Genomic DNA, 15,754 nt, shown 5'->3' on the forward strand with positions numbered 1-15,754 from the left:
GGGACTGATCATTGAGGCTTGAAAAATGACCTACAATTACCAAGAGCAGCACACTGCATACACTCTGGCATCGTGGCTTTATTCTGCATGCCCGGCTGCACAGACGAACGACAAATATCCCATCTGAGATCCCTGTTCCTTTACATTATGTCCCGTTGTCAAATTCAAGAGTTTTATACTCATGTGTTAAGACAGTAAATCCTTTCTCGGAGGGTGATATTTTGAGAAAAATTAGATCAAATCCGATGGATGTTTTATATAACACGATGCCATCTGGCTGAGCGGGAGAGTAAAATGGGCATCAGCTGTTTACAGCTGCAAAGGTCTCAAAAACACACACACATGGATACGCGACAGAGCTGCCGATGGCCACAGGGCCTGATTTTAATACTCTCCCTATGAGGGACGCATTAACAAGTCAACAGATATTGGAATTGCAAAACCTTGTAAAGGAAAGAGCATCTTCTTCTCAGAAAGAAGAAAGAGCTGTCTGTGTCTAATTGTGTTTTTCACATTTTCTGCTGACAGGAGATCAGAGGTTGGTATTATCTCCTGGGAGAGGAGCTGGGCAGGAGCAAACATCTGAAAGTGGCCTCACGTCGCATCAGACAGACCGCTGGTGAGATTAAACGCAGTTTCTCTCTCTTTCGCAGTTGGATCGTAGCCACTCTCTGATAGCCTTTAGCAGTGAAGACAGACACATTCCACATGACAGTTTTTCCTCAGCAACAGTAGATCAGATGATAATAGATATTACTGAAACCAAACAAGCTCTTTGCAGCGGAAGTTACTTTTGAGTCTGAATGGAATTTGAATGTTTTACTTCTCACCAAATGCTATGTTGAATTAACAAGCATTGCCTTGTACTTCTTGGAGGGATATAGAGGGCTCGGTGTTGAAACGTACAGCATCCCTGCGGAGAGCTGTAACAAAGAGCCGGGGGCCAGGGGGCCGACACAGTGTGCGCTGTGAGGAGCCACGGGAATAAGATGAGAATTAAAAGGTTGAAGCGTCATGATGTGTTTAAGTCAGTTTAAATCCACTTTAGAGATCTTGTCTCCCTCCCTCTGTCGTTTCATAATGACCTTTGCAATGAAAAATGCAGTCATTTTTTTTTTTTGTTCGCTGTGTGTAAGAGATCATCTTAATTATTGCTCACAAAATGAACAAATTTGCTCCTGGGGTGTGGCCGAAATGACACGTGTCCCGTCAGAGAAATTCAACTGAGATTAAGTTTGATTGGAGAGAGAGAGAGAGAGGTGTAGGAGATCAGAGAGAGAGAGAGGGGGCTTGAGTCAAGGCACTGGGCTGACTTTAATAGAGAGAGCCAGCTGTATTGTATCCCTCTTGAATGCTGTTTCCATGAAGAATGCTTAAAAAGACATTGCTTCCTGGGAGCGTAATCTCTATGGTTACAAAGTGGGGGAGCCTGTCGCAGGTTGTCGGGGTGGGGGTGACGCTTTTAGGGGAGTAGATTTCTTTCTCTCTCTCTGTTGTGGGGCAGTCAGCTCTGTGTCACAGCGATTCAGGTTGAGTTCATCTCTCATGGTGCAGACACACTCACTTTCAGCTGAAGCCTGCAGACAGCATTGACCGGACTCTGCTGTCCTCTCTCTAAAAGAGTGCTGGAGTCGAGAGATTTCTACCCAGGGCTAAGATGTACTCAAAGAGCAATCTGTCGGCCTGGGACTCGTGGGACTCTCTTGTGTATCTTTCAGAAGCTGCTACATCCAACTATGAAGCTGGACCCGAGACCACAAGTCCAGAGAACATGCAGTCATTTACAGTAAGTGTAATTTATAAAATATCATTTAGATTTTTTTGAGTTTGAAATGTTTATTTTTGTATGATATTTTGTAACCTAAAATGTGCTTTATGTGATGGAACATCTAAATGAATACATTTTTAATGGTAAAACATGTTTAATATAAATAAATACTTAAATTTAAAATTTTGTGTAATTTGATATTTCGTCAGAATTTTAAATGTGTAGTTTGTATGAAAAAAAAGATTTTAAAATATTTGAAAAAAATTCTAGATTCCAGCTGATAATGCTTAGTAATATTTTTTTAGTAGACACAGGGAAGTATGCAATGTTATTTATAAAATATTACAGTTTTCTTGTCATTCATAATTGAATTATCAGGAATTATCAAAACCAACCAGTTTATGAGTTTAGATTTAGACGGGCCTTAAAATGTGTTTCAAACTGTATTATTTTAATTTTTATATTTAAATTATATTATAGTATTTATTAATATTTTGAATTGGCTTTCATTTTTATATTTTCAGGTTTCATTTTAATTTTAGTTTTAATCATTAGTTCTTCGTTTTATATACTTTGATTTAGATTTTCAGTTTTAACTATAGTAATTGTTGGACTTTAGTGTCAATTTTATTAATCCAGCTTAATTTCAGTTGTCGATTTTAAGTAGTTTTAGTTTTTAGTTAATGATAACACTGGTTTGGAAAAAGTACAGTGCAAAACACGATCCTCCTCTTTTGTTGGCTTGTTGGGAGTAAATTGCTTTGGTTGTAGTGTTGGAAACTATTATTGCAGACTTATGCTAAGCTTACAACAGTGACAGCTAATGATGGTGCATGTAGTCAAAAGAGCTTTCCAGCCATCAGAGATGTGACTACATCAGCTTGGGAATACAAGTAGCTCTGTGGTGTGACGGACAGTAGAAATATGAGGAGATGTGTGGATGTGTTTTTGGATATGTGTGACACAAACACACACACACACACACACACACACATACTCGCTCATTAAACCCTCCCATCCACTTTAGCGAGCAACTTTTCCCAGGACTGATCTCCGCCTGCTCTGTTCTCCTCAGACAAAGCTGGGAAACGGGAAAAGCCAACAAAGTGGCTGCAATAGGAAGCCCAATCCCGCGCAGTGTTTATGATTTATCCCTGTTTGATTCCCGCTCCACTGACACTCTTGCTGGTTCCTTGCATTTTTATATGGAGGCCAGTCAAATACTCTGCTAATCATTCTTCCATTTCCTTCCTCTCTTCCCGAAAATCCATTTTTCAGATTTCGCACTTGACTTTCCAGGGATTTCTGATTGGTGATGACTGGTGGTTTTAACTGGAACATCAGTGATAGGGTGATGTAAGAGATAAACAAACTATAGATTATGGTAGAATGAAATGACTGTGTTGGTTTTACACAGATCCTGCTCGAGTATAATAATGGATTTCGGAAATTTCAACACTGTTTTCGTGAATTGAGGTGTTGTGCAAGGGCTGGACGGCCTCCATGTCTGTCAGCCTATGCTTGTCCAGCTTCTCATTATACAAACATTGAACGTATTTTAATGTCTCTGGCTCATAATGAATGTTTGTGTTTACACTAAATCAAGCCTATCAGAGTGAGCTCCATCTCACTCTGCAGCGAGAGTGAGTTCAGCCACTACTGTTGAGAGCTACTCAGGAAACGTGTTGGCTTATCGAGAGCAGACATACTGCCTGGCCACTGGCTGGGGGGGTGGAAGGTGGTTTCCTGTCATTCTTCTGCTCAGAGCAGTTCCCATGAGTGGGTATGCATAGCTGCACTAGAGCGAGCGTGAAGGGAAGCAGCATCACCTGTGTGACTTTACTTTTATTTAAGACACTGAAGAGAGCGCCGTAGATGTAGGTGGATGTATATGCGCTGAGCGATGCATACGATCCACGGTCTGTGTCGGCTCTGCATTGAACGAAACTTGCCACAGGTTTGTCCCTCTGCTTTTTTATTTTATTTATTTTTTGGCTGTGGTTGTAGTGTTATTGAAAGTGTTATAAGAGTTAGGGTGTGTTCGGTCTGGGATAGTCCTCATGAAATGTGTTGTGTAAAATTTCTTTTTTGAGATTAGAGTGCAGCAGTGTAGCTGAATGTTTAAAGATATTTTTAAGCAAGGGACTTAACCCTATAGGTTGCTCCAGATTGGCACTGTAAGTGGATTTGGATAAAAATATGTCAGCTGAAGTAGTAGTAAGAGTTCAGACCTTTCCGTTAGATTATAAAGGTTTGTCCTTTAGAGTTTAGAACGATGAGGGAATACAGATTTGAGTTGTTGTGCCTAATGGAAAGGCTCAAGCACTGGAGCATCTCCAGGTCCCTAGGGATGGATGACTTCAATAATGAAAGTTGGTCAATATATGGAAGAAATATTAGAAAGAAAACTGGGGCTGGGGTCAAGGAGGGATGCCGGATAACTAGTCACATGAGTGTGATAAGCAGCCGCTTATATATCCTTGTGCTGTGATTGACAGGAAAGGGTGACCAGATTTTTAAATTGAGGGGTGGAGGGTGTGATTTCGTTGGAGGTGCCTATCCAGGCTTGTTTGTAATGATAGGAATAACAATAGTTACAAAAGATATAAGATAAATAGTTTATTTAATAAAGCAAGAGAAAATGTCTGATAGTTTGGTTGGTGCATTACATTACCATTGATGTGTTTGATCCGCCTTCTTAGCCTGTTTTATTCAGTTTTATATTTGAATGAACCAAATGCAAAGAACATAAAATGAATAATGTTACAAATGTGTTTCAAATAATATAATATAATGTAAAAATCATGTGATTGATTTTTTTTTTTTTTAAATAAATAATAACAAATGTATTTGTAAATTTACAGGTATATTCATCAGTTTTAACAGAAATTACCATAAAATAGAATAATAAAACTTCATAAAACCATAAAATTAAAACAATAGAATAGAATAGAATGGCAACCAAATAAATGGACAGATTTTCTGAAGACTTAATGAAGATGAAAATCTAAGCAAATCAAGTTGCATGGACAAAGAAACAGCTTTCCTCATTGAGAACCACAGACGGTCCCAAACATGGTAGCTAGAGCATTGAGGATACTTAGTCGCCAAAAGCAGGACATATTTACATTTTTTGTGAATTGTTAGAAAACTGGGACAACACCTCATGAAATCAGGTCGTCTGATCCCCCCTCTTCTGTGTGAAACTCCATTTAATGATGAACAAGACCTTTCTGCTCATCATCTTAAACTGGATTATGGCATTATGAATGAATATTGTCATAACAAGAGCTAGTCCTCATTCAGTAATGCTATTACTTTGACTTCACTGAACACACAGGTGACTGTCCATGTTTGCACTTGAACTTGAACAACAACCAGGAGCAGTGGAAAAGGGAAACAGTGCAGTTTGATGTGGATAATTATTTCATCACAGCAATTAATGGAGCTTGTAACGAGGGCGACCACATCGACCCAGAGGAGAAAAGAGGAATGGCAGTGAAAGTCCTAAAGCTGTCATCACTTTTTCTCTTTTTATTCTCTCTCCCTCCCCAAACAAGGCTCTTTGTTGTTGTGTGGTCAATGTCATGTTAAATGTGAGACGGCCCCCCTCCCCTTCAACATTTCCTATTTAGTTTGGCTCCAGGTTCTGTTGACATTTTGAACTTCTACTGTCCAAATATTCTGTGTCTGCTGTTTGTCAGTGCCATGGCAGTCACCCCCCCCCCCCCCCCCCCCCCCAATCATTTCCTTTTCTTGCCAGGGAAAAAGAAAAGCCCCCTGATCACCCAGCAACCCTGACTAATTTCTCAGCTTGTAGTTTTTAATATCCCTTACTCTTTGGTGCTGTGGCATTTCAGTCTTCGTGCTGCTGGGGTACAGTGGCGCTCTAGGGGGGATGTTTGTTTCTGGCACACACACAGACACACTCTCTGACCCGGTTACGGTGGGGTCTTACACTGTACTCTGACTGTGGATGGTCCATCTTCCTGAATTTTCCTGAGGTCACTTTCATTTCAGTTCATTAAAAAAAAATATTATTTTTTTTAAAGAATGCTATATATTAATGATTTTCATTGAATGTAGTTTGATTTTTATTAGGAGAAAACCCCAATTTGTTTTTGGTTTTTAAAGTTTTAATAAAAATTTTTAAATGTTTTTGAAATAAGTCTCTTCAATGCTCATCAAGGTGGCATTTATTTAATAGTGTAAAAACAGGTATATTAAAATGTAGTTTATTCCTGGTATGGCAAAGCTGAATTTTCAGCAGCAATTACTCCAGTCTTCAGTGTCACATGATCCGTCAGAAATCATTCTAATATGATGATTTGTTGTTCAAGAAACATTTATTATTGTCTATTTGGAAAAAAAAAATTACAGTACTTATTAATTTTTTTCATGATTCTTTGATTAATATAAAGTAAAAAAATATCAAAAAACATTTTATTAATGTCTTTATTGTCACTTTTGATAAATTTAATGCATCCTTGCTGAATAAAAGTATTGACATCTTAAAAAAATATATGAAATGAATGTGCTCTTTTACAGGTGACCATTTTGAGAGGAAAAGATGGTTTTGGCTTCACCATCTGCTCTGACTCCCCTGTGCGGGTCCAAGCTGTCGATCCAGGTAATTTTAAACACTCAATAACTATCATTATTCATATTGTCCTCATAAAATTGTATTGCCAAGAAGTTGCTCCTTCATAGCACAAGAGTAAATCTTAGTCATGTTTCATTTGATTGACAACTTTGACTCAGATGTTTCTCTTTAAAATATTTCTGAGAAGTAAAAAAAAAAAACATGTCTATTATAGTATTTACATGGCGCTCCAATGTACTCAAATACCGTGGTATTGCCACACTCTCAAAAAGGTGCATATTAGTACCTTAAGGGTACATAATAGTTATTAATGTGCACCTTTTAGGGGTAGATAAGGTAAAAAGTTGTCCATTTAAATGGTGTTGCCCCAGTTACACTGTAATTTTTGGACATTTCCAAAACATAAAGGTACAAAAAAAGATAACACTTTAGTATAGGGCCCAATTCTCACTATTAACAGTTGCTCATTAGCATGCCTGTTATTAACACATTGGCTGTTTATTAGTACTAATAAAGCACATATTCTGCATGACCATATTCTACATCCCTAATCCTACCCAATACCTAAACTTAACTACCTTGCTAACTATTAATAAGCAGCAAATTAGGAGTTTATTGAGGCAAAAGCTTGTCAAATTAATTTTAATGGCACTAATTATATTAACGCAGCACATATTTTCTGTTTAACCCACGGCAAAGCCCGTAGTGGGAGAAATGGAGATGCACAGTGTTGCCAACTTAGCGACTTTGTAGGCCCCTTTAGCGACTTTTTTTCCCCGTCTTCAAAAAAGCGCATAGCGACAAATATTTAGTGTTTGCCCAAATCTTATTTAGTAACTGAGACTCGCTGGAACTGCCGCGCGAGCGAGAGTTCTTGTCTTCCCAACGCACGCACACAGCTCTCTCTCTCTCTCTCTCTCTTTCTCTCTCTCTGTGTGTCTGTTCTGTTCAGCGCGCGAAGGAGAGGAGCAGCGCTTTCAGTTAAACACAGATATTTTGTTGCTTCTCTAATTTTACATGCAAGTATAGCCGAAATCACAGCACAGCTATTGTCATTATCTTGTGTATTTGATTTTATCAGTCGAAGGCACGATTATAAATCAGGATTTTTTGTGCAGATTAACATCTTGGAAGGGAGAGCTGGTTATAGTCTTAATGGGTCGCGTTTCAATCACTATTTCATATTCATTCCGTTGTCTGACAACAGAAACAGTAAAATATATAAACGAAAACAGTTTTATTGAGAATTTAGCTGCATCAAAATACAGTATGTGGGCACAGAGAGAGAGGCAAACAAATCTAAAAATAAATGTACATTTTGCATGTTCAGAAGAAGTGAGCTGTAAAATAAGTAAATTGCTCCGTGCAAAGAAAGAGAAGTAATGGGAACCTGGTATTTCTTTTTTCATGTGTCTAATAGACATGAACAAGTTCTTTTGAAAAACATCTATGACCTTTGAAACATGTCTAGTCTTCATGCTCTATATGCTGACTATGGTTAAAATAATAATAAACATACATTTGCATAAAGCATCCATATTTGTCCATGCCCATGTTGATTAGAGTATTAAAACGAATTTAAGGTACATTTAGAACAAATAAAAATGTGATTAATTTGCGATTAATCGTGAGTTTAAATATTTTAATCGATTGACAGCCCTAACATAAATACATGCAGTAACCCTAATCCTAACGTTAACCTTATAGTAAGTACATGTCATTGATTAATATTACTCAGTACTTCAGTGTACACAATTACACTGTAAAATAAAGTGTAACCAAGTCAAATCAAAGAGGTGTCATTGTCTTTTTCATTTCAATAGGAATTCTTCTTTTAACTATGGTTTATGATCTTGAGTGTCTTTGTTTATTTTGTTTAGGTGGTCCAGCTCACCATGCAGGTTTACAGCAGCTGGACACATTATTGCAGCTAAACGGTCAGCCGGTTGAACACTGGAAGTGTGTAGACCTGGCTCATGCCATCAGGTGTGTAGGGATGTTTTTGTATTATTATTTTGTAACCACAGGTTTCACAAGAAGTTAATAATCACCTCTCATTTTTTTAAAGGGCACCTATTATGCCCCTTTTTACAAGATGTAATATTGGTATTGGGTGTCTCCAGAATGTGTCTGAAGTTTCAGCCTAAAATACCCCACAGATAATTTATTATAACAGCTGGAAAATGTCATTTTTGGGGTGTGTCTAAAAACAGAGCTGATTTGGAGTCTATGGCTTTAAAATGCAAATGAGCTGCATATTCCTGCCCCCTTCTCCAGGGCGTCGCCTATACGTCTCTCTGCATTGCATATCTACAGCAATAAACAGCCGGTATAAGCAATATAACTGAGACCAAGAGAACCGGTGTTCAGCCGTACATATGGAAAGTCAAATGCACTGAAAGTGGAATGAAACAGCGCAATGTTACAGAGCTCGTGTCGCGCTGACCTGTCATCGGCGTGGATCAATGGACCGAGCCACACAATTGTGCTACCGAACGAATCTCGCGCTACGAACAGCACGAACTAATCTCACAAGCATGGCGCTGATCAGTTAAATAATACTTAATGTAAGCACACAAATACGGTTAAAACGCTAAACACTATAACGACTTGAAATTCACAAAGGAGTCTGGAGGGATACACGTATTTAGGTAGATTTTGAGGCGCATTACCTTGAAAAATCAAAGTAATCCACAGCATCCTCAGCAGCTCAGATGTTAGGAAAAAATGAAGACTCTTATGTTCAGTCTTGCATCCAAACACAGAGCACCGGGATTGCTTGTGAGACATTGTTGACGTTACAGCTGCTCGAGCGTGGAGAAAATTAATGGACAGGTTACAACCACTCAGGGCGAAACTTTGGCAATGCAGGGCTGTCAATCAACCCCCGTGGCCTGGCCCTCCGAAATGTGACGTCACACTGTGGTGAGAGTCAAAACGGCAGGCCTAGTGAGACTGACTTGGTTTAAAGGGGATTAAAAAATTAGGAGTGGGTGGATTTTTATTATTGTAGGTTTCACACACTGCCAACACACATTTATGTCCAAACACCATGTAAAAGTGGATTTTAGATAATAGTTGCCCTCTTTTGAAATACATTTATGGCTTCTTGTTAAAATCATCCTCCTTCCTGCAGGAATTGTCGTAATGAGATCACAGTGGTGGTGTGGAGGACAGTGCCTATTATGAAGCCTTACTATGAGGGGCTTATCCACAGACCTTCCTACAAACCCTCCGGGTTTGATTCTTTCTCTTCAACTGCAAAGACACAAAACAAAACCCCACCTTTACTCTCTCGACCAACCAATCACAAACAGGGTCGCCGTAAAAAAGGAAGTGGCCCTGATAACACAGGAAACGGAGTAGGGGAGTCATTGTGGTCTTGGACTGGCAAACGAGAAGAAAATGACTATAAAACACGCACACAGACCCTCAAAGGTACCCGTGTGACATCATCAAACGGTGACAACTACATCATCCTCTCTCCTGTCAGCCCTGGAAACCAGGTGGGAATCTGAAAGCAATTGTATTCATGCTCAATTTGAGTGGGGTGACATGTTGCTTACTGAATGTTTAATGTTGCAGATATTGCAGCCAGTGTATTCTGACTCCAATGGCACACTGGGAACTCTAGGTAAGACAGCCTATGAGAAGGTTTTATGCTTCTGTTCCACATGTTTAGGCAAAGATCTGATGTTGACTTGTCTCAGTTTGAAATGTAAAATTTCTGCTCATGCTTTTTAGGAAAAAAGCTTAAAAATGTGCAAGTAGGGTGATTGTGATCCCCAAGTGTTGCAATGAAATGACTGATGGCTGTTTCAAGAAGCTCATAACCATAGTGAATGATTAATGTGCACATAGTTTGGTGTCAATAAGATGTTTTTTAAGAAATGATTTCTTTTTCAAAGATTGATTGATTGATTGATTTGTTTTGTTTTATTTTTAAAGAATGCATTAAATTGATCAAAAGTGGTAGTAAATGCATAACGTTAGAGAGAAATTCTGTTTTAAATTATGCTGTTCTTTTGAACTTCCTATTCATCTATTGAAGACTGAAGTAATTGCTTCTCTGAAAATTCAGCTTTGCCATAACGAAAATGTAACTTGTAATAATATATCACAGTATTAGCATTTTTACTGTAATTTTGAGCAAATAAATGTTGCCTTTGTTAGCATAAGTCTTCTTTAAAAAGGAAAAAATAGAACCAGCCCTACACTTTTGAGGCCTTTGAGGGTACTTCAAATAATAACATGGTCCATGTCCAAAAATGATCATAATAGCGTGGTATGTTTTTACAATTTTTTTTGATGCTATTTTATGTCGATTCATAGGAAGAATCTATCAGACTAGCAGAGGAGTGCAGCAGAGCCCAGACTACCTGCAGAATGGGGGGCTGCAAGCACAAGCCACCTTGTGCAGGTCTATAAACAGTAAGACCACCACCATGCCTCCTTCATCCTACAGACAGAGCTTTGCCAACTACCAGAACTGCACCATCGTCCAGTCCCACCTGCCTCACTCCAACTATGGCACATACGTCAGTCTGGCCCCCAAGATTCTCATCTTCCCAGTTTTTGTTCAGGTATGTTCAGGATCTGTTTATCTTCCAGGTTTATTATGCTAGAGGTAAAAGATCAGTGGTTTGTGTTAAGTGTATTATACAAGTGTTATCAATAACAAATACATATGTATAAGAATTATACATATAATAATTATACAAATAACAAATATGTTGCTTAAAATAGTTGGGAGTATAATATGCCACACCACAGCATACTACTGTCATTGCTTGGCATTTCATGTTAATCTAGAATGTGTTTTATACTGATACACCTTTCTGCAAATAACATGATTGACATGATGCACAAAGTGTAGCTGTAATGAGTCTTTAATTGCATTGCAGCCACTGGACCTGTGCAGCCCAGAGAGAGTCCTGATGTTGTCAGAGGAAATGATCCTTCATGACAGTAAACACATAGCTCTTAAGGTAACGCCACTATCTCACACTCTCCCCAGAGAAAAATGTGTTGCTCAGAAGGTGGTTGTTGTTTTTTTTAGTTTTCTTTTGTATTTAATGATCAATTTTCTTTTACATTTTAACAAATGTATTTATAACTGAGACAAATGTTAGCATATAATAAGACTATACAGCCATACAAATAATATGGATGGCATATCCCAAATAATTTTTTGATGAGAAATGTTTAGGTTCATATTGTGATTCGTGACCTTTGATTGCAGACTGGTAAATTCTGAGCACAATTTGTAAGATTGATGAAAACTCTTCTGAGATAGAAACTAATCTGCTTCTCAGTAGAAACATCTAAAGCAAGCACGAGTCTTCATTTGCTTTCCTTTTATTGTCATTGCTCTGTTGGAGAAACAGTTGAGATATTAGAGACTTGGCTAGTTTATCCAAAAATAAAAGCATTGAAAAGTTCAAGTTCTTTAAAGTGTGTTCAATTATGCACTCAATACTGTGTCAGGACTCCTTTAGCACAAACTCCAGCATCAGTGAGGAATGGCATGGAAGCGATCAGCCTGTGGTTCTGCTGAGGCACTATTGAGACTTCAGCTCGTCTGTATTGTTGGATCGACTGTTTCTCATCTTTCTCTTGAAAATATACCATAGATTCCATATGGGGTTCAGGTCAGGCATGTTGGTAATATCACAGTAATATCATCAGTAATATCATGGTCAGCAAAGCACTTGGAAGTGGTTTTGGCAGTGTGGGCAGGTGCTAAAGACCTGCTGGAAAAGCAAATCAGCATCTCCATAAAGCTTGTCAGCAGATGGAAGCATAAAGTGCTCCAAAATCTTGTGGTGTACGGCTGCATTGACTCTGGACTTGATAAAACACAATGGACCAACACCAGCAGACGTCACGGCACCCCAAATTATCACTGACTTCAGAAACTTCACACTGGACTTCAAGCAGCTTGGGTTCTGTGCCTCTCCAGACTCCAGACATTGATTTCCAAATGAAATGCAAAATTAACTTTTATCTGAAAAGAGGACTTTGGACCACTGAGCAACAGTCCAGTTCTTTTTCTCCTTAGCCCAGGTAAGATGCTTCTGACGTTGTTTCTGTTTCAGAAGTGGCTTGGTAGCCCTTTTCCTGAAGATGTCTGAGCGTGGTGACTCTTGATGCACTGACTCCAGCTTCAGTCCACTCCTTGTGAAGCTCTCCCAGGTGTTTGAATCAGCTTTGCTTGCTAGTATTCTCAAGCTTGCGGTCATCCCTGTTGCTTGTGCACCTTTTCCTACCCAATTTCTTCCTTCCAGTCAACTTTGCATTTAATATGCTTTGATACAGCACTCTGTAAACAGCCACACCTTTCAGTAATGACCTTCTGTGACTTACCCTCTTTGTGGAGGGTGTCAATGATTGTCTTCTGGACCATTGCCAAGTCAGCAGTCTTCCACATTATTGTGGTTTCAAAGAACAAGAGATACCCTGAATTTATACCGTAGAGATGGTCGTTTAATGAAACTCAAATATAAATATTCTAATATATTGAGATACTGGATTTTTGACTTTCATGAGCTGTAAGCACTAATCATCAAAATTAAAACAAAAACACTTTTCAAATGTCTTGCTTTACATGTTATGAATGTAAAATATATATGAAAGTTTCACTTTTTGAAATAAGTTACAAAAAAATGAAGTTTTTCACGATATGAAATTTTTTTGAGATGGACCTGTATTTTATATCAGATAAATCTGTCAACATTCATTGCAGATTGCATTGCCATGTCCAAAACATGCAACGTTTTTACATTTAGTTTAACTATTGATGACGTTTAGATCCTTTTAAGCAAGTCCTTGATCTGGTTCCAGGAATCTAGCTTAAGAGACAACATCTCGTCTTGGATAAAATATGCAGAAGCGATTCTTGTAATGTTTTGTTTGTGGGCTCTGAAGGTGACCTAGAGCTGGTGTCCCCTTTCAGGAGAATTGACTATTTTGCTCACTCAGATTTGAGCTTGTTGTCATGATACCCCTCTAAAAGCCTGCTAGTCCGGTGACCCTGATGTTTTCCCGAGATGGACGAAACACTACCTTTTCTATTAGATCTGTTTCACTGAACGATTGTTTGGGAACTACAGGAATATTTGTCTCGTTGACAGTAATGCCTGACACAAAATATGCGCTCCACATAGCATGGAAGCAGATACCTTGATCTGAGATTTCTTTCTGCTGCAGCTTTAAAGGAAACCTGCAGTTTGGGAATAACATGACCTCAGCTTCCTCAGCATGAGCAATATTGTGCAAAGATAAATCTCTGAGTGCCACAATAGCCTCCAAAACCGACTTCGTATCTATAGCGATTCCCTTTGAGAGTCTGTCACATCCTTTGTGTTCTCTCGCAGGGCCCCCGTCTGCATGCCAGCTGACCTCAATTTTGCCGAGAGACCTGTTTGAGTAATGCAGTCAAGAGTTTCTAAAGATCAGAGCGTTTAAGAAGGATGAGCTGTACATCACTAAACGCATTCCTCCAGTGTCCTAGAACGAGCGTGTGTGTGTTTGCCTGTGATTTAGATCAGCTGCTTTTATTAAGCTGGCCTAATTCCAAGCCTGAGCAATGGGCGCCATGAAAGGCAAAGCAGCGCAACCTGTCTGCTGCTTTCTGTGTGGGAATCAGAGCTTTTCCCTTTCCTAATGACCTCAACTTGACTTTACCTGATTCAACGCAACTTTAACAGGTGTTACAGGTGTGTGATATTATTTAAACCATCGAGAAAAGTGCAGTTCATTCTACGTCTGCTCTCCAGTCTAAATGAACGCTACAAATAGTCAAAGATCAAGGCTCATGTTTTCCATTATAAAGAATTATGTTTGTCTTCACTTGGTAGAAGCTGAGTGAGTGACAAGAAGGTCAGACCGAGATGTTTCAGTGTGGCTCTGATTGTTGTCTGTATCGCCCTCTATAGACTACAGTGTTCATCTACACAGATCTGATGCTGTTGACCAGGGAAGATGAACCGGGCCGCTGTAATGTACTACAGAGTCCACTCTACCTCCATGAGATACAGCTGCAGGATGGTACGTACTACTATTTTCCACTAACTCTGTGAAGAAGACTTTGTGTTATGTTTTTTGTCCAGCTTTTTGTCCATACATATTATTTGTTCAAAAGTCAGTTGTTTTTTTTCTGCTCAGGTGGGGATTTTTACCTTCTGAGCATCATTTTTCATTTTATATATATATTATCAATTTTGATGATAACATTAAAAACATGATTTTTGCATGATATATGACATGACATAAGACATATATATATATATATATATATATATATATATATATATATATATATATATATATATATATATATATATATATATATATATATATATCATGCAAAAATCATGTTTTTAATGTTATCATCAAAATTGATAATTAGTTATATGATAGTTATCAGATAGTTATCTGTTTTTGCAAATAAACTCTTCATATATAAATATATATGCATGATATTTAAATCACTGTTCAGTACAACAGAGGAAAAACATGCAAGCTTATTATTTAGTTTGAAGAGCTTAATATATAAAGCATGTAATTTTTGATTGTGCACTTATCCGGCAGCTGCTCAATCAGTGTCTTTCATTATTTTTCATATGTAATCGCAGCATAAATGTATATCTATAAAAACAAGTAAATTACATTCCACACACAGAAGTTCATATGGTACATATGTGTCTTTAAAAGAATAATTTTCTTTAAAAATAGTTGTCTTTAAAAAAATGCATATTATTTATTATGCTCTTAATAATACCATTACTGTAATGTTGCTGTATAAAAGCTATACAAGATTTTAAAAAATCATGCACATACACTTTCACTTGAAAACATATGGCATAATGTGCAAATCATGACTGTTTTTTCGATGCTTATCCCAAAAAAATTGGCATCTATGGGTTATTTAAATGAGCAGTATTCAAAAAAATAATGTTTAATAAATCACAGATAAGTTTGCAAGGAACAAAAAGCACATGTGCATGATCAACAAACATAGTGACAATGCAGCTTTGGTCTGATAGAACGAGTTTTATTTCTGTCAGCTGTCGCAAAACTCTTACACTGGCCCTGGGCCATCCGGTTATTCTTATTGTTGTGCCCTGCAATGTGTTGCTGCGTTTTAGAGTGAGAGCAAAAGCAGTGCTAGTGCCTTGTTTACATCTGCTTGAGGTAAACATCCTGAAGTGAGCTAAATTTCTTCATGTAATGAGTTCAAATGTTAGACTATAAGGAAATCTATCTATCTATCTATCTATCTATCTATCTATCTATCTATCTATCTATCTATCTATCTATCTATCTATCTATCTATCTATCTATCTATCTATCTATCTATCTATCTATCTATCTATCTGTCA

The 15,754-nt window shown here is 38.0% G+C and overlaps 1 protein-coding gene across 2 annotated transcripts in view; it reads left to right on the top strand.

Moving 5' to 3' along the window:
* Positions 1–1,512: 1,512 nt before the first annotated feature.
* The window catches only part of rgs3b (regulator of G protein signaling 3b), a 29,674-nt gene continuing 15,432 nt past the window's right edge, over positions 1,513–15,754 (top strand). The window contains exons 1-8 of one of the 2 annotated variants that reach the window (XM_079416187.1): positions 1,513–1,786; positions 6,317–6,398; positions 8,252–8,357; positions 9,508–9,877; positions 9,957–10,005; positions 10,704–10,954; positions 11,276–11,359; positions 14,309–14,420. In XM_079416187.1, coding sequence (XP_079272313.1) covers positions 1,658–1,786; positions 6,317–6,398; positions 8,252–8,357; positions 9,508–9,877; positions 9,957–10,005; positions 10,704–10,954; positions 11,276–11,359; positions 14,309–14,420 — 1,183 coding nt within the window. In that variant the 5' untranslated portion in view covers positions 1,513–1,657. Of the gene's footprint in view, positions 1,787–3,531; positions 3,726–6,316; positions 6,399–8,251; positions 8,358–9,507; positions 9,878–9,956; positions 10,006–10,703; positions 10,955–11,275; positions 11,360–14,308; positions 14,421–15,754 lie in introns of those variants that run through there. The other variant, XM_079416188.1, reaches the window with a different exon arrangement.

Source organism: Barbus barbus (genome assembly GCF_936440315.1).
Source record: "Barbus barbus genome assembly, chromosome: 5".
Taxonomy (NCBI): Eukaryota; Metazoa; Chordata; class Actinopteri; order Cypriniformes; family Cyprinidae; genus Barbus; species Barbus barbus.